General features: G+C 37.4%; 2 protein-coding genes across 5 annotated transcripts in view; one reads left to right on the top strand and one right to left on the bottom strand.

Moving 5' to 3' along the window:
- Nucleotides 1–9,470, top strand: part of ECHDC1 (ethylmalonyl-CoA decarboxylase 1) — a 47,623-nt gene extending 38,153 nt beyond the window's left edge. For all 4 annotated transcript variants that reach the window (XM_032215805.1, XM_032215806.1, XM_032215804.1 and 1 more), the window contains one exon: nucleotides 6,842–9,470. In XM_032215805.1, the coding sequence (XP_032071696.1) occupies nucleotides 6,842–7,247 (406 nt within the window). In that variant the 3' untranslated portion in view covers nucleotides 7,248–9,470. The remainder of the gene's footprint in view (nucleotides 1–6,841) is intronic.
- Nucleotides 9,471–11,137: 1,667 nt separating this feature from the next.
- On the bottom strand, nucleotides 11,138–23,446 carry RNF146 (ring finger protein 146). Its single transcript, XM_032216603.1, has 3 exons — nucleotides 23,347–23,446; nucleotides 17,737–17,866; nucleotides 11,138–12,862 (listed from the first exon to the last, which is right to left on the bottom strand). Exon 3 carries the CDS (start codon nucleotides 12,859–12,861, stop codon nucleotides 11,815–11,817), a length of 1,047 nt encoding a protein of 348 aa, XP_032072494.1. The 5' UTR covers nucleotide 12,862; nucleotides 17,737–17,866; nucleotides 23,347–23,446; the 3' UTR covers nucleotides 11,138–11,814.
- Nucleotides 23,447–26,779: the final 3,333 nt, after the last annotated feature.

Genomic DNA, 26,779 nt, shown 5'->3' with positions numbered 1-26,779 from the left:
CCAGTAGTCAACTGTGGATTTTCTTCCTGCTCCCCAGTAAGTATATTCTGCTGGGAAATCGCCCCATGGGGACCCGTTAAGGATACACAGATCCAAACGTTCAGGTCTTTAAATTGTCTGGCATGCAAAGATTCCTCTGTTACATTTTCATCATAATGAATCTTAAACTGCTTATATAATGTTTGGTCATTTGGACCCATCCTAGCGTTTAAGTCCCCCCCCTATAATTATTGCAGCTTTGGGGAATTTGGCTGAACAGCCAAGAATAAAATCTTCTATGCTGTCCCAAATCTTGTTAATCTCATTATTCTTATTAAGTGGAGGAATATAGATATTGAATAGCAAAATCTCCACCTGTTTAAATAAGAGTAATGTAGTTACAACCCATGAGTGGAAAGGTGGCAGTGGTACACATTTAAAACGCAAGGATGTATTAACTAACGTCACAATACCCCCTTTAGCTCCCCCCCCACCTTGCTTGGGACAGCCGGAATTGAGTTGACCCAATAGCCATCTAACTGAATCTCTGTGGAGGTCCAGGTTTCCTGCAGGAGGAGGATGTCAAATTGTGATATATAGTCAAAAAAGAGTTGGTCTTTTGATGGGACGGACCAACCTGCTATATTCCAGGTTATAAGGGAGAGTGGGTCAACTTTTGGAGCTCATCAGGAAACTTGATTTATACACAGGGAAGTTGTCTGGTTGTTACCATGGATTAAGGTGTCATCGCACACTGCATTGGTCTTCTTTAAAAATAGGGAGGACCCGTCTAGGTCATGTGTAGACTTTTGAGAAACTTGTTCAGGGTAAAAGGTTTTGGCACCAGCTAGCAGAGCTTGCCATTCTGAAGCCTCTTCTCTGGTTGTAGGGCAAGGCGTTATTAGGTCATCTTTCATTTTTTGCAATGGTGGCTCTTTCGTGAGTCGACTCTCAGTATCTTGGTTTGGAGCTGGCGGTGATGAAGGTGTCATGGAATTTTCATACAGGGATGAAAACATCTCCATCTCTTCTGGGGCCTCTAATACCCTCTTTGGGTCTTGGCTTCTATTTTCTATGATCTTGAATTCATGCAATCTCTTGCCCTCTGGGGGGGAAGTGAGAGGCTCAATCATTGGGGAAACCAGGTCTATAAGTGGCTCTGCTGTGACCATTGTGACCAATAAGGATTTCTTTAAATTTTCTAGCTTGAATAATATATTGTCTTGTTCTTTCCTTGGGAGAGCACCAAAAGCGTTAATGAGGCTAGCTTCTGTGCTGTTAAGTATCTCTTCTCTGTGCAAGATTGGTTTACTCCCACTCTCAGTCTCTTTCTTTTCCAAGGTTGAAAATGAGGTGGTGTCATTCGCCTTGGAGGCTCGCATGTTAGTTATTAACGGGATAACCCTTTCCTCACCAAAGACTCTGATGGGAAAGATTTGGAAGGAGGCTAAAAATGCCTTCATTTTGAATAACATCTGAGGTATGGTGGGCTGTTTGAAAGACAAAAGGACCCGCTTCCAATTTGGGGCCTCAGGTAACCACTCCACAGCATGGAGATCAATCATGCCCCTGTGGCAGTGAAGAAGCTGGCTTAGGGAATTTAATATTGCACTTCTGGAATTCCAACGTCCATAATTAAGTCTGTTCAAATGGATTCTAAAAGCTATCCTTTGTGTTTGTAGCGAGCGATGTGATTGTTGTAATTGAGGGAGGGATTCTTTCCTGATTTCTTCTTTATTGATACCTTTTCCTCTCAATGCCTTGTCTGGGGGAGGACTGTTTTTCTGAGAGGACTGCTTCCTTTTATCTGTCTCTTTAACTGTTTCTCTGGCTCTTTGTTCTTTTTCCATTTCCTTATCCTGCGAATGGGAGTTATTCAAATCTTCTGCCAGCACTTTAGTGGGAGTTCTTGGGGCCCGATATTGCATTTGAAGAAAAACAGCTAAATCTTTTTTCAATGACTCTACATCATGTTGGATGGCAATTAATTGTTCAAATATTGAGACCACCGTTTGCGCTGTGAGAAGGCATTGCTTTGCCATAAACTCGGTTGAATTTTCCCAGGGTAAACTCTCCATACTCTGAGTTATCTGGTTGTTCTTTGCCTTTTTAGTCTCTAACTTAGACTCAATAAAGGAGGTTGTTGGGCTAGTTGTTTGTGATAAGAGCTGGCAATCATTTTTTTCCCCCTCCACCAGATTGGAGAAGTCTAGTAAATGCTGATTTGCCATATCATTTTGCCGGTCCTGTTCTAATCTCTCCAGATTGTTGGAGATGTGGGGGTTAGTTTTACTTACAGATCTCTTGCCAACAAAGAGCTCCTCAATTCGTGGTTGTTTTGCTGCCTTCACTGGAGGAAGAGATCCTGGGCTGGTGCCATGGCATTTCTTTTTTTTCCCCATGCTTATTTAAATCTTCGGCAGCAACAAAAGTTTTTGTTTGTATTATGCTCTACGCTGTTATCTCCACCAAAAAATGTTAATTAAATAAAAAAGAATCAAGTAGGAGTACTAAAAATTGATAAAATAAAATAAAACCGAGAGGCATTACTGCAAACACGCTCCAGCTGCACTTTTCTGAAAAGTATAAGCATGCATATGTACTCAGTTCTTGGTTTGGGCCCCTTTTGCACAATTACTGCCTCAATGCGGCATGGCATGGAAGCTATCAGCCTGTTGCACTGTTGAGGTGTTATGGAAGACCAGGATGCTTCAATAGCGGCCTTCAGCTCTTCTGCATTGTTCCGTCTCATGTCTCTCATCTTTCTCTTGGCAATGCCCCATAGATTCTCTATGGGGTTCAGGTCAGGCGAGTTTGCTGGCCAATCAAGCACAGTAATCCCACGGTCATTGAACCAGGTTTTGGTGCTTTTGGCAGTGTGGGCAGCTGGAAAATGAAGTCAGCATCCCCATAAAGCTCATCTGTGGAAGGAAGCATGAAGTGCTCCAAAATCTCCTGGTAGACGGCTGCGTTGGCCCTGGTCTTCATGAAGCACAGTGGTCCAAAGTCCTGTTGCTCAGTGTTCCAAAGTCCTCTTTTCTGATGAGAGCAACTTTTGCATCTCATTTGGAAACCAAGGACCCAGAATATGGAGGAAGAATGGAGAGGCCAATCAAGCACAGTAATCCCACAGTCATTGAACCAGGTTTTGGTGCTTTTGGCAAAGGTTGCTCTCATCAGAAAAGAGGACTTTGCACCAAGGAGAATGCATTGAGCTCCCCTGCATAAAAGAAAGGGTCTGAACGAAGCAAACAGGAAGTCTGTGAGGAGGCCTTTGAATGGTAAATGTGACAGGAGGCAGGTGTTTGTCCTGCCTGCCTCTTTTGTCAAAGCATGCCACAATTGTCTATTCTCAGGCTTGTCTTCTTCCCTGATGAATTGTGCATTGGTCCCATAGTTTTATACTTGCCTTCCAGGTGTATCCCCCTCCCATCGCTTAATGTGTATCCTCACTTTTTTTCTGGCCCATATGCCCTTCTCATTTCCCCTTTTCACCATAAAACTGCACCACTCCACAATCCCAAGTACCACACAAGCAAATGTTGGAGAAAATACGAACTGTGGAGACGTGTAGCTACTGTCAGAAGTAGATATTTACACTGGCATGCCTATTCAGGTCTTTGATTCTATTCCAAAACTGTTTAGAAGTGTCATTAGCTTCCTGGGAACTGTGCTAGTTCTCTTCTGCAGTGTGATATTTGGGTATTAGGAATATTCAGGATTGTATGGTACGTTGTATTTTTCCGCCCCTTTTTAAAAAAGCACAATAAAGAATGACAGTATAGCAGAGTCTTGACTACAGTTGCAATTAGCCATTTCCTACTTCTTTTCCAAGGTGTAGATTAATTTCCCCATCCATTATTACTCTTATCAAAGTTTGCCTGTACTGTCCTACTTACAAATACTGCAAGCTATCCTTTTTCTCTCTGAAATATCACTTATTTGTTTCAGTTAAATGCTTTGTATGACCTACCTTTTTTATTAACTACATGAAACATTAGCCTTCTTTTCAGTGTACATCACTTTCTGGGTCAGTTTAAAATTAATTCAAGACCAAGAAATTAGATTTGCTGTTGTGAGACTACAATTCCCCTATGCGTGTATTACGCATGTCACATACTATATTGTGTTGTACTTTGGTTTTATGGATCTCCCCAATCTATCCTAGATTTCAGATGCTATATATCTGGAGAGATTTTGACACCCTAGTGATCCTATACTTTTCTGGATATATTTTTCAACACTACTTTCGTTAAGTTTATGAAAGTAAATACATTTTCTAATTGTAGCTTTCATCAGTAGAACATAGCTTTTAGCTTGCTGCTGAACACAGTGAGTTGTCCTTGCTTCATTGAGTGCAGCCAACAATGAATTGGATTGATATTTTATAGTGCCAACTTCTTTTTGAAGAACGAGATTAATAACAATCTGTCTATTGAAAGTTTATACTCTTTTCTTAAAGTCGAATGCGGTTTCCTTTTAAAAAAAACCTCAATGGATAAATAATAGATTTCCATTTAATTTTGAGCTTGGCTAGGTATAGACACTTACCGTTCGTGCAGATGGGGTAAAGCTGGTATTTCCATTTGTCTTCCTGCAGCTGTTTTTTTAGCTCAGAGATCAAGGTGATGAGAAGAGTGATAGAAGTTTTCTATCTCTTGTATATGGAAAGACAGGGAGAGATGAATCATCCTCATAGTTGCAATTAACTCAAGGTTTATATTTAAAGTCTCCAGTCTATTTTATTTAGGAAAGACATGCACAGTGTTAAGTATAGTTATGCAGGGCAAAGTACACACATAGACGTCCTTCAGCACAAGTGGAAGATCACAGGCTAGAAAGGCTATATGCCAGGAATGCTTTAATCCTGATTCTTGAATTAAGCCTGTATTGAACTTGATGATCTAAATGGCTCCTCTCAATTCTGTGATGACATGTATACAAATACATATACTAAACAGTCCATTGTTTAAAAGCATACCCTGCCTCTGTGCATGAGTTTTGGTGAAAAACAAATATTAGAATAAGCTTTTGTGGAGTAACTGGATAAATGTGAACTATGTAGTACGAATGTCTGATGGCTTTGAAACTGTTTAAACAACCACATCCGAAAAGGATTCATAAATGGATCTGCATCTACCTGAAGGAAAGGACTCTTTTGAGTTTTCCAGAGCTTTGTATTCAGCCCAATGTCATTCAACATATTTAAAAATGGTCTACCTGATACAATCAAAGGGATGCTTATCATATCTACAGATGACATTTGGGGGAGGCATGATAATGTGTCAGAGGGCAACAGCACAATTCAAAATCATTCTGAACATGGAGCCAAATTGAACAGGTAGGGTGATGTTCAGCTGTGAAATGTGTATGGTCCCTTTAATTTTAAATGCATAGATATAGGATTGGGAAAATCTGGCTTAGTGAGAGTGCGTGTGAAAGCTGGAACAAAAAGTGTTAGTAGGCCAGCAGCAGAATATGAATAAGAAATCTATTTTGGGTTTTTTTATCAGAAGCGTTGCATCCAGTTCATTGGAGGTAATAGCTCCCTTGGACTAAATTTATTTATTTATATTGTATGTTGCCTGATTCCTGACAGCTCTAGGCAGTTTACAATTGAAAAAGACTATGAGTGCCCAAATTCAATATAACTAATAAAAATGAATTACCTCCACTCCCACTCCCACCCCCAAACCAGGGATTTAATCTTCAGCCAGTTTTCAAGCCTAGGAGAGAAGTCAGATCTTTAATCATTTTAAAGTGGACATAAAGAAGTTACAGTAAATTCAAAGGAGAGCTACCAGAATGATAAAGGATCTGAAAACCAAGCAGTACAGAATTTCTTAATTCATAAAAGAGAAAAGAAGGGAAGATGTGGTAGTACTGTGTATGAAAGGTTGTCCCATGGAAGAGGTATCTGATAAAAAATTTCTCTGACAAAATTGTTTGCAGTACAGCAACCAGAGGTTTGAAATCTAAAGAAAGATCCAAGCTGAGTTTTAGGAATATGTTTCTAGTAATTAAAAATTAGTAAAGAATGGAGCAATCTGTCTAGAATAATAGACTCCTTACTGGAGTTATTAAAAGAGGTCTGGGTGGCTTACCTGTCAGAGATGGTTTAGCCTTCAAAGGGTAGGTTGTTCTAGTAGATCAGGTTTTTTTCTATTTTTTCAATTTACCAATCTATAATTTCATATATTTCAAGTTTAAATCTGGAAAGGAAGGGTTTATACCTGGCCTCTCAAGACACTTCAGGATGAGCAGTTTGAATGCACGTATTTTGGGAGTAAAACAGCAGTGAATTGTCAAGAGTACTGGAGTAGGTTTTCATTTAGGTCTTCACAGCTCCACTGCCACCCACAACTTCTGACTTGTAAGATCAGCCAAAACTTTTGGATGGGTATTGTGTATCCTTTCTTTCTGCTATCTCCAGCATCTTTTAATTTTCACTTGAAAGAGATGTTTGATAATATTGTAATTTTCCCCAATACCTAATTATCACCTTTGTTGTCAAGTGTGAGATATGTGTTTGTCCACTGCAATTATAATTTTTTAAATATTTGCAAAGATAAAAGTAAAGGAGGGAAATATTTGAGCAAGCTATGCTATGATGAACATGAACATTAAGATATTTATAACTTTTTCAGACAGAATGTCAACATTAGATTTAAAGAATATTTAAATCTTTAAAATAATCTCTTTGTTTTGTACTACTTAGGGTAAAATTGCAGCAAATTAATTGTGTCTAATATTAAAAGGTGTTCATTGTCAGCAACCTTTATCCAGAACTGTGCTTTGCATTGAAATGAAGCTAAGATGGTATCATTGCAACACCTTTAAACAGACCTTTTTTTATTGACAGGTTAATGACTCCAGAGAGTGAAATTAGATTTGTCCACAAGCAGATGGGCTTAGTGCCAGGTTGGGGGGGAGCTGCCAGGCTTACCCAAATCCTTGGCAGCAGCTCTGCCCTCAAGTTGCTGAGTGGTGCTGTGAAACTGGATCCACAGAATGCCCTTCATATTGGGTTGGTAGATTCCATCTTGTCCTCATCTGATGAACACGAGTCTCTGAGAGAAATGCATACATGGCTTAAGCTATATACCACAGGCCCTGCTGAAGTCATTCAGGCCGTGAAGAAAGTTGTTTCAGCAGGAAGAGAGCTACAATTAGAAGCTGCCTTGAGGAGAGAAAAAGAGATATTTGGAAGAGTTTGGGGTGGTCCTGCTAATTTGCAGGCATTGGCTCAGAGAACAAAACATAAATGAGACAATTTTCATCTGACTTTCTTCAACTAAAACAGCTGCTGCCAAAGACGACTGGTGGGAAACTTTCCAAATATTATGAACTCAGTAGGTGTTAGCCTTATTAGGACAGCTCTCCTGGAATGCCACTGGCACTGCACTGACAATTAGAGGTGCCACACCAGGTTTTTTTCAACAATGCTCTCATTTTCTGGTCTTGCTTGTTTTTTTTCTACAGAACCCCACCCTGATGGTATCACTTGATATGAACCCATTTGGAAATTAATGTGCATAAAGTGGTATGCTTTTATAATGTAAGAACCGTAAGACTTGACAAAATAATTTTCCTCAATTTTTAAATGCTGGCATTATGTGTGGTTTGTATATATAGATTTTGTGTTGAGAAGTTGCTTTTTTTTTTAGACAGGCTTAGTTGACATTGGTAACTTCAAATCTCAATCACTCTTGCAGATGAACACAAATAATTTTTGATTCGTACATGTCATACTTTTGAATAACTAGCTCACTGTGAATTGACTCACAACCCCAAATCAAAACTGAAAAATGCCAAATGCTTTTTCTTCGTATTGTAAATTGTTCCTTCTATATTTATAAGCAAAGCTCCTGCCTTCAAGCCTCACATCTAATTACTGGGTTCTTGATCTGTGAACAGAACTCTTGGAGACATTCAGTTTCATTGTAAACTTCTTATCTTCACTTTATATTTTATAAAGTTGAAGAAATATTCACTTGGATGTATGGCAAAATGTGACATTTTTGATATTTGTATACTAGTTGCAACATCTATGAAATTTGTTTAATGGCTTGAAGTCTATGCAGCACATAGAGGTAGTACCAACAATCTAAAGATAACATTCCATTGACCTTACCTGTGCTAATTAGCTTGTATGAAGCATCTTGGATGAACCAGTTTTTTTCAGTTGTCCATATTCACACATTTACTTGACATATGCCATGGTACAAGTAAAGTATATGCTGTAGTTCTCAGTACATTCTACATATACCATGTTTGGCTTACATTAGCTGGTCAGACATAATAGTGTAAACAAGCCTATGCAACATTTTTGATGCACTTCCCAAAATGCTTTGGAATACACGTCATAGTAAATAGAACACTTGAATATGATTTTTTCCAACAGAAGTTCATTTTCCCAGGATATTGTAGCAGTTGGGTTCTATGTTTTCTGAAGGGCTATTTTGGAATCAAATCCAAACAACTGCATAACTTTAAAATTAATTTTGATGAATAAGCTTACACTATAATAATATTCAACAATCTAGGCACCTGTTGAGGGAGTAATGTCTTTACTTATTTGCTGACGCAGCATAAAACACAGCTGCATACATATCTACTCTAATGTATCAGTATATTCTATTGAACTTCCTACTAAAAGGAAAATGTGTATGTAATGTTACAACTGTGCTCTAGTCCTTAGATGTTAAAGTTTGAAGTAGTGGGTGAATTCATCAATCTAGATTACCTTAACAGACCTCTGTTAAATATTAACTGCTTTTGCTAAAGAAAAGGACTTCTTTGCTGAACTTGCCTTTATTAAGTACCTCATTTCTATACTTTTCTTGAAATCAGAGTAGGTGTTCTTCCCAGTTGCAGAGAGAAGCATGAAGAAAGTGGCAAGGCCTCGGGAAACAGGAGAGAATTTTGTTCTCTTAGTTCACAAGATGTGATACCAAAATAAAAATCTAACCTTCCCTGGGGGGGGGGGGGGAGGGGGAGGAGTTCCATCATTCACCATTCTAATTAAAGTTGAACATATAGTTAAGGACATTAGAGCAATTTGGGAACATCTACAACTAGGAATTGATCTCTTCAAATCAGCAGATATGTTTATTGCAGTAGCCTTGAAATTAAGGCCTGGTGATATCTTGTAAGCAGATTTGAGCATCTATTTCGCAATTAGATGCTCACTAATTCACTAGTAGAAAGAGATATGGGAAGGAGAATTTTTAAAAATCAGTTAAGCACATTCAGTTGTTCATGAGTCAGATATTTTCTTCAGTAAAATACATAATTGGCATTTCTACTTTTAATTGGAGTCCATTATGTCTCTCGCCTCAAAACTTTTTCACATGTGTATTAATAAACATTAATACTTATTCATATTAATGTTAATATGAATTATGTCATTGTTCAGTTAACCTTTCAATGTTTTGTTCAATTATGTAAAGAAGATCTAGGAACAGAAATAAATTATTTAAATAACTCCATTGCTCAGGTTTCCTGGTTATTGGTAAGTAGAGTAGGAACTGGTGCAATTTGATATAAGCCAGATTTGCTGATAACAGAAACAATAATTATGCATCTGCTCTTTTAATGTTTTTTGAAGTATTGAGCATCTTGTTCTATTGCCTATAATCTTGTATCTACAAAGCTCTAACATGTTTAGAAGCAACTTGGCTAAACATTTTAAGAGCTATAGTTCATGTTCCTTGGTATGTGACAATTGCTTTCCCTTGCCTGAAATACAGACTAGCTTTTTAGATGTGTGTGAGACTATGTTTCTTAACATACGGGTTAAAACATATCTTTATGGGGAGATCTTTGCCCTGCTTGATCTTCATGGATAATTTTGCATCATCCTGGAAGAAAATACAGAATAAGGAAGGTGTAGACTCAGATTTGGGATACTGGTGTATCCCAGCCCAATATTTTCACCTCTTACAGGTTAAAATGTTGTAATCTAAACATTGTGTTCTTTGAGCCCGATGTCTCTGAGAAGGCTGGAGTATATCTCCTTATTACCGCAGAGGCTAAAGTAATAATGGTTTGCACTAGCCAACTATTCTAGGTGTGATAACTGAACAAGTTGGGGGAGGAATTTTTGGGGGGGTAGATGATTAGTATTTAGAAATCTGCAGAAGAGTCACTAAATTCTGGTTTACTGCTATTAGTGTAAGGTAATAATGGGTGGAACTCAGGAACTGCTACTCTAATATGGACTTACTCTATTGGCTGAATAATTTTATATTTTTTCTGTTTTCATCTATATGTATTGAAAATTTGATTCCTGAATTAAATACATTTATCAGATTGCCATATTAAACAAAATTTTAGCATAGAAATAGCATACATAGTGTATCAAATAAATAATTATGGAGATTCAGACACTATTATTTTCAGTTATTAGGAATAGTTTTGTTCAACCTACATTTGATGGTCTTGTAGTACAAAGTATATATTTTTATATGTATTGCAATATATTTCTGTAAAACAACTACAACTAAAATACTTTGAGATTAAGCTATAATCAAGTGTATGCTCGGACTTCTCAACTACATTACTTTAAAATCCATTTAATTATGCTGCTAAAGTATTATAGGGTTTTTAATTTATTTTTTAGCTTGCCTTTATTATTTTTATAAATAATACAAGGCAGTGAACATATCTAATATTTCCTCCTTTTTTCTTCAAAATATCAACAACCCAGTGAGGTGGGCTGGGCTGAGACAGTGTGACTGTTCCAAAGTTACCTAGCCATACGTAAGGCAGGACTATAACACAGAATCTTCTAGTTTCTTAACCACTAGACCAATCTGGTTCTATTGTAAATACATATAAAACAATTCCTGGCAAAACATAATTTAAATCACATAAGTGAAAACAAAATTCTGATAATTTCAATGTAAAAATAATTTCCTAGCATCCTGTTTTAGAGAAACTAGGAGAAGCAAATGTTATAGTGCCTTTTCTATCGTTATCTTCAACTATTGTTAGCATCTTTCCATAGGAACTTATTGTGCAAGCATCTTTATTTTTCTGCTCAACATTTATTCAAGTCATCTTGTTCTGCAGTGCATTTTGTTCTATTAACCAAACAAAGGCATGCATATACCTCTTTCAAAACATGTCTTTAGTGTGACATGGGTTCAATTAATATTGTTGATAAAATGTAGTTTATTAAATTATAAATCTTGTAACAAAAACGACACAAAAAAGACGCAAACAAGCTACAGGGACTAGACAGAGAGCCAATGAAGACACAATGATTTCTTTACAAATAAAACTCTGCAACAAAAATTATTTTACATTTCATTCAGGATGATTCATCTCTCAGCTTTAGTAAAACATCTGAATTTTAGGAGTCACAACTATTTTATGTTAAAATTAAGCATCTTGCACATTTCCAAACTCTTGATCATTTCCAGTTTTAATATTCCTTCCATACATCAATCCATGCAGATAGTTACTTAAGATACTTAATGCAACAAATAATAACAGTTCCAAGTTGTACAGTGAATATACATTTGTCAAAAAAAGGAGGATGGGTTTTAACATGGAAAGGGGTATATACTACAAAATAAAAGCAGACATTTTACAAAACTGAGTGTTGCTAAACAGCTTCCAAACCATTAACACATGCCCAGATTTTTAAATGTTCAGTGTTCCAGACAAATTAAGAGACAGCTTTTAATGTTAGATGATCAGGTTTCCTTTCTTCCCCTTCTTCTCATACGGAAACACTTTAAAATAAGACTGCTAGGCTGGAGCGCAATGTCAATACAGACAAAATGTACAGGTATAAGACTGAATTTTAAAACCATGGCTCTAGATTTAGACTTCTGTTATTGTGCACTGTCCATCAGGCCTTCTCGATCTCACAGTGGTATTTCCCACCCCACTGCCTGCCACTGGTCTATCCAAGGCTGGCTGATTTCCATTCAGATGTCTCTGCTGAGCAGAGGGTACAGGCAGCTGAAATTGGGCAGACAAATCCTCACTATCACTGCTAGCATCCGATTCTGTTTCCTCTATGGAGGTATCAATAACTCTCATCCTACCAGAAGATAGTGATTCATGGTCTTCCTCTCCCTCACCCCTATGGCTCCTTTCAACCAAACTGTCTCCATTGATTTGCAAGTTGGCAAAAGAGTTGTCTAGAGTACTTTCCTCAGGTGATGGTGTTGCAGGACTTGTCAGCTGACCATCTAGTGTAGGAAGGGGTCTAACAGTTGCTGGAGGCTGCCCAGCAGCAGTAGCACCTAGCGGTGGTATACTGTCTGCACCATCTGCAGAGCTCTCTCTTGCTAGATTGATAGCAGTAGAGTCACAGTCCAACCTAAGCCCAGCCACTCCCTTCTTTGGAATATCTATTATGTCCCGTTTTATTTTCCTGCGACGTCCATGCTCATTTCTCCTATACTGAACCATGTTCTCAAGATCTGCCACATATAAGAAACCAGCAATTAACATTTCAGTGCTTTTTTTACCTTTAGAAAATGCATCTTCCAACTCCCTACTTGTACGTTCATCATATTGCCACCAGCCATTTCTGCCTTCATAATACCAAGCATATTCCCCATTGCCTCTACTGGCTGCTTTGAGTTCCTCAGGCGATAGCAAAGTTGGTTTATCAAGAAAGTCCTCTGGAATCTCCTGCCGACAGAGCGCACACCGCTTTCCCAACCAGGAAGCTCCTTTTACACACAGATAGCAGAAGACGTGCTTGCAGGGCAGACTCACAGGGTGGACACATGTTTGCAGGCAGATAGCACATTCAGGAACCATAAGTGATGGTGTTGCATTTGAACATGATTCGTTTGCCTTTTTATTCGTTGGAAGCATGTTGATTGAGTGATCAAGTTCACCACAACCAGCCATCCTACAGAGAATCAAAAATACATTAATTTGATGAGATACATCATCACTTTTTTACCCTGTTTTAGAATACCTGAATCATTTAAAATGGTTGAAAATGAAGCAGAACTTTCTAGACTGTGATATTATCTACTGGCAAGGAGAACGCTGTTACAAATAGTTATTGAATAAGAACCAGTCAATCATTCAAAGATAAGCACTAAGTGAGTTGTGGTTATGACTGTTCCTCAAAGTTCCTGCTTCCAGTGTCCACTGTCACACAATCACAAGGTGAGCAACTGGTTTGCACTTACAACAGTTACAGTGTTTGCAGTAACATGATTTCTATTTGCAACCCTCTCTGCTGGCTTCCCACAAAAAAGTCAATAGGGAAGTCAGCAGAGGAAGGTTGCAAGTTGCCACGATTCCCCACCTTCTCATACACTCTCTCCCACTAGGCAGCAGCCATCACTGTGCTTACATCATACCTCCCTAGCCATCCGCACCACCAGGCACACCCTCTCCCATGTGGCAGCTTTGGTCATTGAAAGCCAGAAGATAATTGCAAGGAGGTGGTCACTTAGCAACAGCAATAGGGGCTGCAAAGAATTATCATTGCTATACAATACAGTCATATGTCAAAGTGGTTTACAACAGCATTGCTTAACAAAGGAAGTTCCAGCCCTAATTGCCATTTGTAATTTGAAGACCACCTGTATATTGTGGGCAGTGGGCCAAAAGATGGGTGGGGCCATATACATTTATTTTGATAAATAAATTTAAATATTACTTAACGCTGGCTTATGCCTTTCTCTTATTGGTTAACCATTTTTAACTCAGAACATTTAATTGTTATTACCCAGTTCCATTTATCATTTCCCTATTTGCTTCCTTGAACGTTCACCAATTACTCAAAATCAAAATCAGCCATAATAATGTTTGTGTTTGTCTCTTTCTATGACAGCAAAGATTGCTCAGCTGCAAGATGTAGAGTTCCTTCTGTGAGATAATATTTACACAGAGACTAATTTTAGTATGAGTGGGGGAAATCGTATTCACCACAGAATATTGAAAGCGAACTGCTAAAAAGAAATAAAACTCTCCAGTTTCTGTTTTCAATGATAAGTGAATTCAGAAAAGAAAAGCAGGCAGAAGACAAATAGTTAATCTACTGCCGTAAGTAGAAGTCCACTTAAACGGGAAAAGCAGGAATCAACAATATTTCAGAAGCTGCAACATGGCTACCTTTCAGTGGGACACAGAAGGGTAGGGACAATGTTATACAAAAAGATGGGACAAACATCTTGGAGCAGGTAAGGGTAGCAATAAGAGTAGACACTTTCAAATGCTAGCTCTGAAAACTCTCCCCCAAAGAAAAAAGCAAACAAAATCTGGAAAACCGTGTCACTCATTTTGCTAATTTTGGCTCTTTGAGATTCTTTTGACACTTTTAAGACAATGAGTTTTCTTTCCAGAAACTCCCTATTCCTGTTCCTAGTGTTCATCTGAAAGACATTATGGAAATGTGATTATTTAATATCACTAACGAAGCTGATATTAAATTAATTTGGCACAACAGTGAGACCAAGATGTTTTCTCTAGCAACAAAGAGCTAAAGATACTCTTAATCATGACAAGTGCATTCTTCAATTTTTGTTATGCAAGCTGAACAAATTCAATTTGGAATCTCAAAATGTTATCTTATAACATAGTGAGAACTTTTACCTGAACCTTATTAAATATATATACTGTGGAAAAATTCTTTTAGATGATGTAATTATCTACCCATTTTTACTTGAGTTAAGAACTAGGTGGCCCTATTTTTCCTTATTCTAGTTAGAGTGGTATTTTGGGACTTCTTGGGACCTTTCAGCATATATTACTGAAGTGACAACAATGCATATTTTTAAGTGGTTTCAGTATTTGTATGCCTAATAATAGGCCTACTCAGCTCTTGGGAGTTACACTATGGGTTGAAAGGGATTTCATCACCCGCCATATTATTTTTAGCAGATAAATGTAACCTGAAGGTGAAATCAACAGGAATTTTAGATTCAGATGAAGTAAATTTCACATTTTAAATGTATGCTTTAGATAAAGGATGGATTAGATAAATGTTGTTAGTGGATAGTTCACATAGGTTGTAGTACTGAATTGAATATTTTATTTGGCCAAATAAGTTTTGACACACAGGAATTTTGTCTCTGGTGCAGAAGCTCTCAGTATACATGAAAAGCAACAGAGTACTGATAATTATCATCATAATTATACCAATAAGCGGGGAATAAAGAAAATAAGAAAGATAAATAATACAGGTAGTCCTTGATTTACAACAGTTCATTTAGTGACAATTTAAAATTATAACAGCGCTAAAATAAGTGACATGACTATTTTTGCATACTTTGCAGCATTCTCATGATCATGTGATCAAAATTTAGATGCTTTGCAATTGATTCATATTTATGAAAGTTACAATGTCCCGTGGTCACATAATTGTCTTTTGCAACCTTCTGACAAGCAAAGTCAATGGTGAAGATTCCAGATTCACTTAACAATTGTGTAACTAACTTAACAACTGCAGTGATTCACTTAACAAGTGTAGCAAGAAAGGTCTTAAAATGGGGCAAAATTCATTTAATAAATGCCTCAGCAACAAAAAAAATGGGCTCAATTGTGATTGTAAGTTGAAGACTACCTGTAATACAGTCATACAATGGCTAAATATAAAGACATTAGACAGCACTGTGAGAATGAGGTGTTGAGCAGTGATGGCATGAAGGAAAAAACTGCCCCTATGTCTAGTTATTTTGGCCTGCAGTACCTTGTAGTGCTGTCCTGAGTACAGGAGTTGGAACAGTTTAGGTCCAGGATGTGAGGGATTTTCAGGTATCTTTTCAGCCCTCCTTCTGACCCACACAATATATAGATCCTCTATGGAAGGCAGACTGCTTGCACTTGTTCTTTCTATCTTTTGGAGTCTGTACCTGTCCTGTTTAGTTGTTGTACCAAACCAGACAATTATAGAAATACAAATTCAATCTGTTACCTGAAGCAGTATTTCTCTGCATAGTCAGAGGTATCCAATTTATTGGCTTTGTATATCCCACCTTATTGACAGAAGACCAGAATCTGCTACAACTGCTGAACAGATATAAACTAGTCCCAATTTTTCATGTGTTGGTAATATTTAGGTTATACTATTATAGATACAATGCATTTGGGAATTTATTTAAAAACTGTTCAGAAGTTCCAACTAATAAAAAATACAGCAGAAACTAGGACTGATTAGAAACATTCCTACAAGGTTTCTACTGATTAACAGTTAATTTAAATGCAATTTGCAGCACTAATCTTTGGAGACCTACACAATGTTGAACATGAAAAAGTATGCAATTCCATATTCATTTATGAGTGTAACAAAAATATTCAAAGGTCCTTTTCTTAGGTAATGCTTCTCTTAAATGGCTAACTAGCCAAAAGCTCCCTACCCTTGCTTGGGGCATCCTATTTATGGATCTGTTTCCTATATTTATTTTGCAAATTATCTGTGTGATTATATACTGAATGACAGCACATGCAATAAAAGATGGAGAAATAAATGTGTAAGATGGCTAAGCAAGCTGTTCATATTGTTTAGCTGTCAATTTGGAAAACAGCTAGTTTGAACATTTTTCTTGCCTGTTGTTGGAAAAAAAGGATGCATCGGTTTGTCTTTGTGCTAAGGTTTCTAAAGTTTTCTTTATATCAAAGCTATATAGAAAAACACTGTAATTCCATTTGTAATTTGCATTAGAGGACAACAAATTATTCTCTGTGGTAGAGATTTTCAATAACTCTTGAAGATAAGAACACTTAAAAATAAGTACAGCTATAACTAGAATAAATACTAGAACTATTTAGTCTCCAAATACTAATCCAATTAACAATTCTGCTTCATTAAAATGAAGTGTTCTACACAAAATATTCTTTTCCATTGGCAGGCTCAACTTTTTTTTTCTGGAAAAAGTAGTGAACTTGAAGTTCTAATATATATCAATGTCAATAGCCAGATCAACTCAGATCTGCCCTTTGCTTCCAGTTGAAGAACTGTTTAGCATCTGGACCTTTGTCCTAAGACTGATTAAAACCGGAGTAAGTGTAGTTGAACAATAATCTTTTGCCTATGAAAACCTGATTTTTTAAGAAAAAGTATAATTTGACTAGTGTGTCCCTGTGCTGAGCAATATACCTTTAATGAGAGAAGTTATATAATTAGCCATTAACTCACAGTATCATAAAATGTCACAGATGAATCCTCAACTCACAACACTTTTTGGGTGGGAAAAAAAATCTGAACAAAAAGTCACAGCCCTGGATAGTTAATAGGTGCAGTGCAAACCTGAGTTCAAACAGGTCTTTCCATCCCTCCCTCTGTGTATGTGTATGTATGTGTGTGTGTGTGTGTGTGTGTGTGTGTGTGTAGTGCATCATAAATATTAGAGCTGTGCAAAGCAATTAAAATACTTAAAATATCATGTCTTTTGAGACATATTTTTCAATTTGCCTTTCTTGCCTATATGAGTTTTCTTGGTACTTGCCATTCAAGTACTAATCAGGCCAACACTAATTAATTTTTCACAATCAACCAAGACAGGACAGGATAGTGTTGCTATCTGCTCCGACACTATCCAATTCACATACAGAACATTTTTCATTCATTCAGAAAACTGAACTATCCATTACTATATTCTATCCTTATCATATTCCCTTGCATCTTTTGTATGTGGATTTTTTTTTAAATTGAAATCTTGAAGCCAATGTTTAATGGCTGATGTTTGAAAACAGCAATGAAAATCTTTAACAAAAGAACAGGAAAAATGTTTGAAATAAAATGTAGGTACAACATATTGACTTTCTTACCTTTTCTTACTATTATTGCTATTCTTGGAACATGTTGTAAAATTAATAGGTCATCTTTAAATGCATTAATCAAAGCAGAATGTTCTATTTTCCAATTATAAGTTTATTCTTGCATGCTGCCGCAGTTCAACTGGAAAAGAATAGCAAAATAAAATATTATTAAAACCAAAGTAACCAGTTACTTATAAATATATTTATATTTCGTGTTCTATACATGTATTCACAGTGGTTTATATTTTATGGGTTATAAAAAAAAGTCAGGCAAAAGGAAAATTGAATAAGGAAAAAAATAAAAGTATCAGCAATTTCAATATTGTTCAATTATAATTAGGTTGCGTGTTCACTGCAGAAGCTCCATTCTTTAACATTTTTAACTCTAATACTACAGCAAGAGACCTCCATGCCTACATCTTTATGAACAGAAATGTACAACACTCATGCCCTTTTAATTTGATCTTACATCTTATCTTCAGCATATTATTTTGGAAAACATTGTAACCTATGCTACCAATTGAAACATTTGCTGTTATGTTTTTTTGTAGTTCCTATGTTTAATAATACAGCTAACTAAAAACAGTACATTTCATTTCCAACAAGGGGTATTTTACACTTACACACTCACACACAGAGAAAGACACAGGATGAAGTTTTTCAATTGCCTTGCCAGATTTGTTAAATGATTTTTTTTCTGCAAAAATTAGGCTTATCTCATATGTAGGAAACTAAATAAAGTTAGGAAACTGATGAGTCTTACAGAAAGGTTAATTATAAAATATATGTAATTAAAAACAGACTTTAACACTGCTTTCCATACTAAAGTCTCTTGTGTCCTCCATGGAACTACCTCACAATCATGTATGTGAATGTGTTTTAAATAACTAGTATGAAGCAAACAAATGTTATATATTTTTTCTCTAGGCAGTTCTATTCTCAAAAAACGATTAACTCAAATCATCCAGTACCACATTTATACAATTAAAGAGGACTACTGTTATGTTAATTTTTTAAAATGTAACACTTTATGTTCTTTATATTACTATCTTTTTTAAAATTGAATTCTATATTATTTTCAGCACAGACAGGCGATACAGTATTTCAAACACTTTAATATTTAGTATTTTCTCAACAATGCTTTGTCCAGTACAGTTAAAACTCTGTTGCTGTTTTGTTTTTCTGCCTCACATTGCTCTCTTTCTAGAAACTCTGTGCTGGAGATTCAGATCAGAAAAACACATTATTACAGAATTTCAAAATAAAAACAAATCAATTGTGATTGATTTGTTTGATTGAGCAAAACAATAATGGCTTGTTTAGCCAATTCCTAGTTTTTCATCTTTTTATAATTGTTGTATTATGAGATATTCAAGTAATATTTTTAAATCTCAGGTCAACAGTTTAGGAAAGAAGGGTGCTGGAAATAATCCATTTATTTATTAATAAGATTTATAAGGCCACCCACTGAAACATATAATCCTGTGACAAACAGCATAAAAAGCAAAAAATACCCTCCCAATTCAAAATGCATTGTTAAACATCTGTAACATATAAAGTAATATAAGGTTGACTAAGCAACAGAAAGAGCTATCTCTCACTAAACTGGCCACTATTCCTCAAGCAAGAACCAGGTCTTTATTGACAAGCAAAATTGGGGCTTCTTATGTATCAGAGATCATTCCAGAGAACAACGGTAATGACAGAAAAGGTGTGTCTCCTAGATTCCATAAAATCTCAAAATGTCAAAGAAATCTTATATAGTACTTGACTTGACCAAACACATGGCAAATTTACCTGCTCAATATCTGAGGACCAGCAGCCTCTGCAAACCAGGTGGAATCATGAGGCACTTGACACAGACCATTTAAATCACTCCTGCCCCACATAACTCATGGGAGGCAAACTAACTTGAATCAGGACGTGAGATGACCACAACAAAAGCTAAGGACATTTTCTTCATATCCAAATCATTTAACATCTCTTAAGGCTAATATGAGATCTAATGTATGATCACTTACATGTTTGGGGCCATGTAAGTCCACAACTGTGATACATGCCATAAACTAAGCTTAACCAGATCCAAACAGCAAGATCCTTACCTTCTTCCTATGACCCATTTTCACTCGTAAACACTCTCACTCTAATACCTCAGGAGCATTCTTGATCCCAGAAAGGGGTCCCTAATTATCAATATCATTACTCTACCCTACCACAGTATGGAGTGAAGTGAAATTTACACCATCAAAACTTGGTGTAAATTTCTAAGAGAAAGTGATGGCTCCCCCATCCAACCAGATTTTGGCAATACATGCCAGATTTGCCAGTTCATCCAAACTGTGAGACATGGCATTCACCATCAACACCTTGAGGGCACTTTCCCCAACAGTCCAATTACCTGGCCTTCAGGACTATAAGTAGAGATTGTCACTAAATTGGATTACATTCCTCCTGGAACAGCTCCCCCTCCTCCCTCATACTACTATAGATATATTTTAATGTTGTAATGCGTACTAACAAATGGTTATAGTAACTAACTCTAAATCAGTATTATCCTATCTATATTTTTAAAAAGATAAGATAATGTAAGCCCAATAGCCAAGTTACAAAGTTGGAAATATTAAACTAAAGGAGAAATTTAGTAGTAGTTGTAAATTCTATTTTCATAGTTCTGTAAGGATATGGCCATCAGAGACTGGAACTAATTTGTATTTTGTAATCCAGCAATAATATGGAACTTCTATTAGCATATCTGTACTGCATAACCTAGGAAAATGGAATACTAAGAATGAACTATATTTTCTACAGTAGGCATGCAGTTGCTTTCTATTTTTATTGATCTAGCTAATAATAATCTGTAAACATTTTTATTCTGGTAAGCGCTCACATGCCTAACAATATTTAGCTTTACATAACCATTTATAAACAGATAAAGAATAACAGTAATACAAGTGCTAAAATTGTTCAAACCTAGAGTCTGTTGAAAGTGATGCAACTTTAAAGACCTCCTAAACAGAAGATGAGAGTCAAATAAAACTCTCAAAAGGAGTACATTTCATAGCTGAGGAACAACACAGATGAAGGTCATTTCCTTCCTTTCAGACAGACAAAACTCTCATAGTAGAGGCTTCTTCAATCATATAGGTCATATCTATGATTATGGATCCATGTACTTCCATTTTTTTTCTTCAGAGAGTACTTACAGGGCATAATAAATCATTTTAATAACTTCCAGACTACAGGATAACCTTTCTCCCTGTTTAGTATTTAATTAATTTGATACTTAAGCTCTTATTTTCATTACAGTATCAATGGGAGCATGGTTGGGCTTGCAAATGATGTAAACCAGTTTATCTTATATCAATCTTCATTACTGAATAAACTACAATGGCTATGTATACCATACCTAAACCTAAACCAGTATTTATAAACCAGAGGCTGGGTTCATAACACCCCAAACTAAATCCAGAACAGATTATGTTTAGGTCAGGCATGTACAACCCATAGTTTGCATATGGCCCTGGACAGTAAGATTGTACACTTTTGATATTATGTTATACACATACACACACACACACACATTCATATTATATATTATATTATAATATATAATATATATATAATAATATATATTATATATTTTATATGCTGTGAAGACCATTTCTCTTCCCTCAATGCAAGCTATACAAAAGGTTGGACAACCATGATTTAGGCAGGGTGTGTACCCTGTCTACATGTCCATTGTACCCATGCATCTTTAAAAAGTAATGTCTTCTCCAGTCTTCATAGTTGCTCAACTACTATATTAAAAAAATCTGACTTCTGATGCACACTCATTGGAAAATCTGGGAGTATCTCCTATATATATATGCTGGTCTTATTGCCGAAACGTTGCCAAGACAATCTATATATCTATATATCTATCTCTATCTCTCTTTCTATTATCTATCTACTATATATCTATATCTATCTATCTATCATCTATCTATCTATCTATCTATCTATCATCTATCTATCATCTATCTATCTATCTATCTATCTATCTATCTATCTATCTATCTATCTATCTATCTATCTATCAATCATCTATATTTCAAGTCATTCCTCCCTATGATGCTTTCATTTAACTTCTAGACACTTCGGAGAAAATGCATTTATAGTATGCTGTTAAGTATTTTGTTACCTTTACCTAATATTTACTGTTTAACATTCAAACAGCTTTTCAATCGTAGCTCAACTTGTTTCATCCAAATACTAACAGATGCACTCCAGTTTCTTTCAACCTGGGATGTTTCCAAATACATACACACATACATACATGCATACATACACACACACATACATACATACATACTGTACCTACATACATATTTATAAGATAACATTATTTCATACTGAAAACATTTTCTAGCATTAAGAGAAAAATTCAACTGTAGCAAAGCCATAAAACATTTTCCAAAGGGAACGTACTATCCTCAACGTTAAAAGTGGAATATCAAATATTGTTGGTAATGCAGTTCTTCGTTCTATCCTGTTTCACTAAGGTGGTGCCAAGGATAACAGGAGAATCAGGACATCACCACCACCCCTCCCCATACACACTCACTCAATTCAGGTGAACCACCTCTCATCTCTTTTACCAACAATTGTTGTACCAACAATAAGAAAAGGTCGGGAGATAAAAGCGTCTCCAATGAAATAGAACACCGTCAGTCCGACCAAGTTGACTATCTATCTATCTATCTATCTATCTATCTATCTATCTATCTATCTATCATCTATCTATCTATCTATTTTATCATCTATCTTATCATCTATCTATCTATCTATCTATCTATCTATTTTATCATCTATCTTATCATCTATCTATCTATCTATCTATCTATCTATCTATCTATCTATCTATCTATTTTATCATCTATCTTATCATCTATCTATCTATCTATCTATCTATCTATCTATCTATCTATCTATCTATCTATCTATCTATCTATCTCCATCTATTTACAACCCTCAAGAAAAGCTCTTTACCCACCATCCGACTCTTCTCTCCTCCCCCCCCCCGCAAAAAAAAATACCGAGAGAAAAAGAGTTGCAAATTCGCCCCTGCAAAGTCAAAAATTAAGACGGGCGCAGTGACGGCGGGGGTGGGGGAGAGGACAACCGCTGTCCAGAAAAGAGCGCTTGGAGGCGTAGGAACAGCCCGCCCTTCCGTCCAGGTTCGCTTGGCCGCAGGGAAGGAGGGAGGGATGCAGCAGAAGGACCCAACCAGCGACCCCACAAAACGGGGGGGGGGGCGGGCACTTGGGGCACTCTCGCGCGGGCCTCGTCTCCTCTTGCTCAGGGCGCGGAGCGGGACGGCGACGGGGCCTTTGTTCGAGTCTGTTTGCCGCTGCCCGGAAGGACCAGGGAAGGGGGGCCAAGGCAGAGGCGAGAAGCGGCTTTCCTTTTTCGAAGGAGGCCTCGGCTGCCCCACAGCGGTGGTCGCCTTCGCCGGAGTCCACCCCCTCCCCCGGAAATTCACCTCCCCACTCAGACGGCCATCAGCTAATCAGCCCCGCACTCATCTGCTCTCCTTCCCCCTTCACCCCCACCCCTAGTTAAGGCTCCGGCCAATACCTCCGAACCTGCTGCCGCTCGCTCGGTGATTAGACTGCGCCGCCGCGCGCGCGCGCTCCCTGTCCCCCTCCCCCGTTTGCGTGAGGACGCGAACAGACGTTTGAACTCGGCTGACGTCAGGACGCAAAGGAGGAGGGGAGGGGAGGCGCGAGGGGGGAGCCGGGAGGAAGCTTCGTCATTATATCTCTATATATAAGTGGCTCGGAGCGACGTTGGAACGGGGAAGGCGGCTAGGGGAGGCTTGGCGCGAGCTTTCTTCTCCCTCCCTGGGGAAAGCTGCCGCTCGTCCTTGCGGGAAGCCATTATTATGCGATGCGCCCCAGGGTGACAGGGTAGTTGTGGTGGCGGGGAGGAAGGAACCCAAAGCCTTCTTTTCTTAAATGCAGCCTTAGGAGATGTAATGACTTTTGAACATCGACGTCTCTGCAGGCATCCTTAGAAGGACCCGTGAGTTGGATAGGACCAGCCTTCCAGGAAGGGTGCATAAATTGCAAATTAGCTGTGAGGTGTGTGCCGGCATGTTATTTTACAGGTCTTTTCCGAAAGGTGCTTTTTCAAAGAGTCAACTGGATTTTCTGGGTTGCTTTTTTTTTTTTTTTGAAGACGTTTCGCTTCTCATCCAAGAAGCTTCTTCAGCTCTGATTGGATGGTGTGGGGAAATGGAAGGATTTATACACTGTACATTGAGGAAACAAAATCAGCCGCAACATTGGAGAACCAAACCATCAGGACTAGTTTCAGCAGTCCATCTGCATTTAAAAGATAAAGGCCACTCTTTTGAGGACAGAAAAGTCCACATTTTTGACAGAGAGGGCGACTGGTTTGAAAGAGGGGTCAAAGAGGGCATCTATGTCAAAACTGAACAACCCTCTCTCAACAAAGGAGGAGAGATATGACATTATCTATCTCCAGCCTACAGCACAGCCCTTTAGGCTTCACGCCCACTTGTACCATTCAGATGACCCTGACAGATAAACCACCAGGTGGCCTTAGTGATTCAACTCCTTAAAAGAATGCAAATGACCAGCTATCTACAAGGAGTATAAATCTTTTCATTCCCCACACCATCCAGTCAGAGCTGAAGAAGCTTCTTGGATGAGAAACAAAATGTCTTCAAAGTAAAACAAGAAAGTCCAGTTGCCTCTTGAAAAAGCACCTTTGAGACAACCATGACCCGGATGACTGAGAATTTCCATAGACGCTTTCCAGATCTTGTGTTTTTATACCTGGAATACTAAGTTTTGCAATATTGATATTGATTTCATATAGGTTTGCCTACAGCAGGAGGCATTTCTGTATTTAGATCCTTGCGAAAATGTGGGCATATTTTATGACTGCCTGAACTCCCAAATTATATCACAGTCATAAAAACCAAATTGAGTTCATGGCTGTAAGTTCATTGTTACTATAAACGTCATAAAACAAGATCAGCTATGCAAGGTTTATTTTCAGGAACAGTTTCTCAGGTGATGAACAGAATAAATGCAGAAGAAGGTCACTGAGGAATAAAAGACCCACAAAAGAAACAAACAAAATTAGTATGCCATCCTTGATGAGTAGCATAGTAGTAGGGTTATATTGCAACCTGAAGTTTCAACAGGGTGGAAATAAAGAAAATGTAAACAAACATTTGCCGCTTAGATCTGAGTGTAAAAAATGTAAGCCGTTACCTGATAGGAAGAGCACCAGATCTGAACCAGAGAGGATCTAAGGTTGGAATTTGGCCTTGAACTTTAGTTGTAGGCAACAGTTCATTTTCGGTCTTACCCTAATGCTTTCTTGCTTTAGACTTGCTGTATCAAGTTACTGAAAAACTTCATTGAAGTCTTTCTTTAGGGAACCAGGCAGTCTCCTAGAACAGGGGTGTCAAACTGGCTGCCCGCAGGCCAGATGCATTGGGTGGCCAGTTTGACACCCCTGTTCTAGGGGATTGTCAGGTTCCCTAAAGAAAGACTTAAATGACGTTTGCCATGCCTACCCCAGCTCCGCGAAGGGAAAAAACGTTGTGAAATGTCACATGATGGCTGGGAGTTTGATACCCGTGCCCTAGAAGAAAGTGTGAATTTATTAACCCCCAAGTCTGCTAAGAAGTGAGGAGGCTTTCTGTTGGAGAAGAGTTCTGATGAATTGAATTCCTGGCTTGATTTTCAATATTATTCATATATGCTTGTATTAAAAGATGTCAAGACAAAAATTGGGCATTTTAATGAAATGCTGCAAGATCTTAAATATACTAGTTCCTCCTTTTCCAAATTGATCTCCCCCTCTCATCATATTTCCCCTTGGTGTCTCACAATTACTTTAGCTGCCATAGTTACAGATATAATTTGATAGCACAGCTTTTGAGTCACGTTGATAATTGTTGATGTACCAAAGAGAGGCAACTTAAATGGTTCTCTATCTGTCATACCAACTCTTAGGGAAAAATAGAGTGGCATTGTTAAGAGAATGAATATTTAAAACCTGTAATCTGATAAGAAGCATACATTATTTAAAATTAGCTCTTCTCTGTGACCTAAAGATAATATTAGTTTTAAGTAATCTTCATTAGTAAATGCAAAGTAAAAAAGCTGTACATTTTCAGAACCTAATTGTATTACCAATAAAGTATATTTGTAACTCAGGGTTGAAATGAGGGGTCCTCGGTGCTCTCTGCACCAAACACTGATGATATTACCTAGTTTGGGTAATGAAATATCTGCAGGGAAACAACCAAGCTCAGAAAACATGAAGGACTCCCCTGATCGTATTACATAGTGTTTTAAGGAAATTTATTTATTATGCTGTATTTATGAAAATACGGCATCTGCCAAAATGTCACAAAAGTTTACTTGAATAATCTACTACACAATAAATAGTAGTATTGATACAAATTATTATTCTGACATTACTAGGAAGGATCTTCTATGCCACTGCAACAAATCCAAGAAGGAAGGTTCTACAATTGCTTTTTATAGTCTTTTCAATGACTATATGTTTCTGTGGGAAGTCGTCTTTGTGACCAAGCTGTATGTTAATTCGGTTGCTGCTATGTCCATTATCAGTCTGACTTTTTTGAAAATATTATGATTTCATCACTCTGCGGTAGGAATTGTAACTGAGTTCAAAATTAAAATTGTTTTTGTTTCTATAGCCACTCTCCACTCCTATGCGGTTTAGTGCAGGGATGTCAAACTCGTGTCATCACGTCAGCACATGACGTATCGCAACTTTTACCCCTTTGCTAAACCGGGTGTGGGTGTGGCCAGCACGTTACCCATCCGGCCTGTGGGCCTACGAGTTTGACAGCCCTGGTTTAGTGGTTTATCAATGGTTTACCAATCAGATTTTGTTTTTGTTTTTTTTGTTGCAGTATTAAAAGCACAGAATTAAACACCACTATAGAGACATTTTATTGAACAAATAATACTATATCAATGTGAGCTTGATATTC

This window comes from Thamnophis elegans, chromosome 4 (assembly GCF_009769535.1).
Source record: "Thamnophis elegans isolate rThaEle1 chromosome 4, rThaEle1.pri, whole genome shotgun sequence".
In the NCBI taxonomy this organism is placed as follows: Eukaryota; Metazoa; Chordata; class Lepidosauria; order Squamata; family Colubridae; genus Thamnophis; species Thamnophis elegans.
Note: the sequence above shows the minus strand (reverse complement) of the source record. Positions and strands in the feature narration are given on the sequence as shown.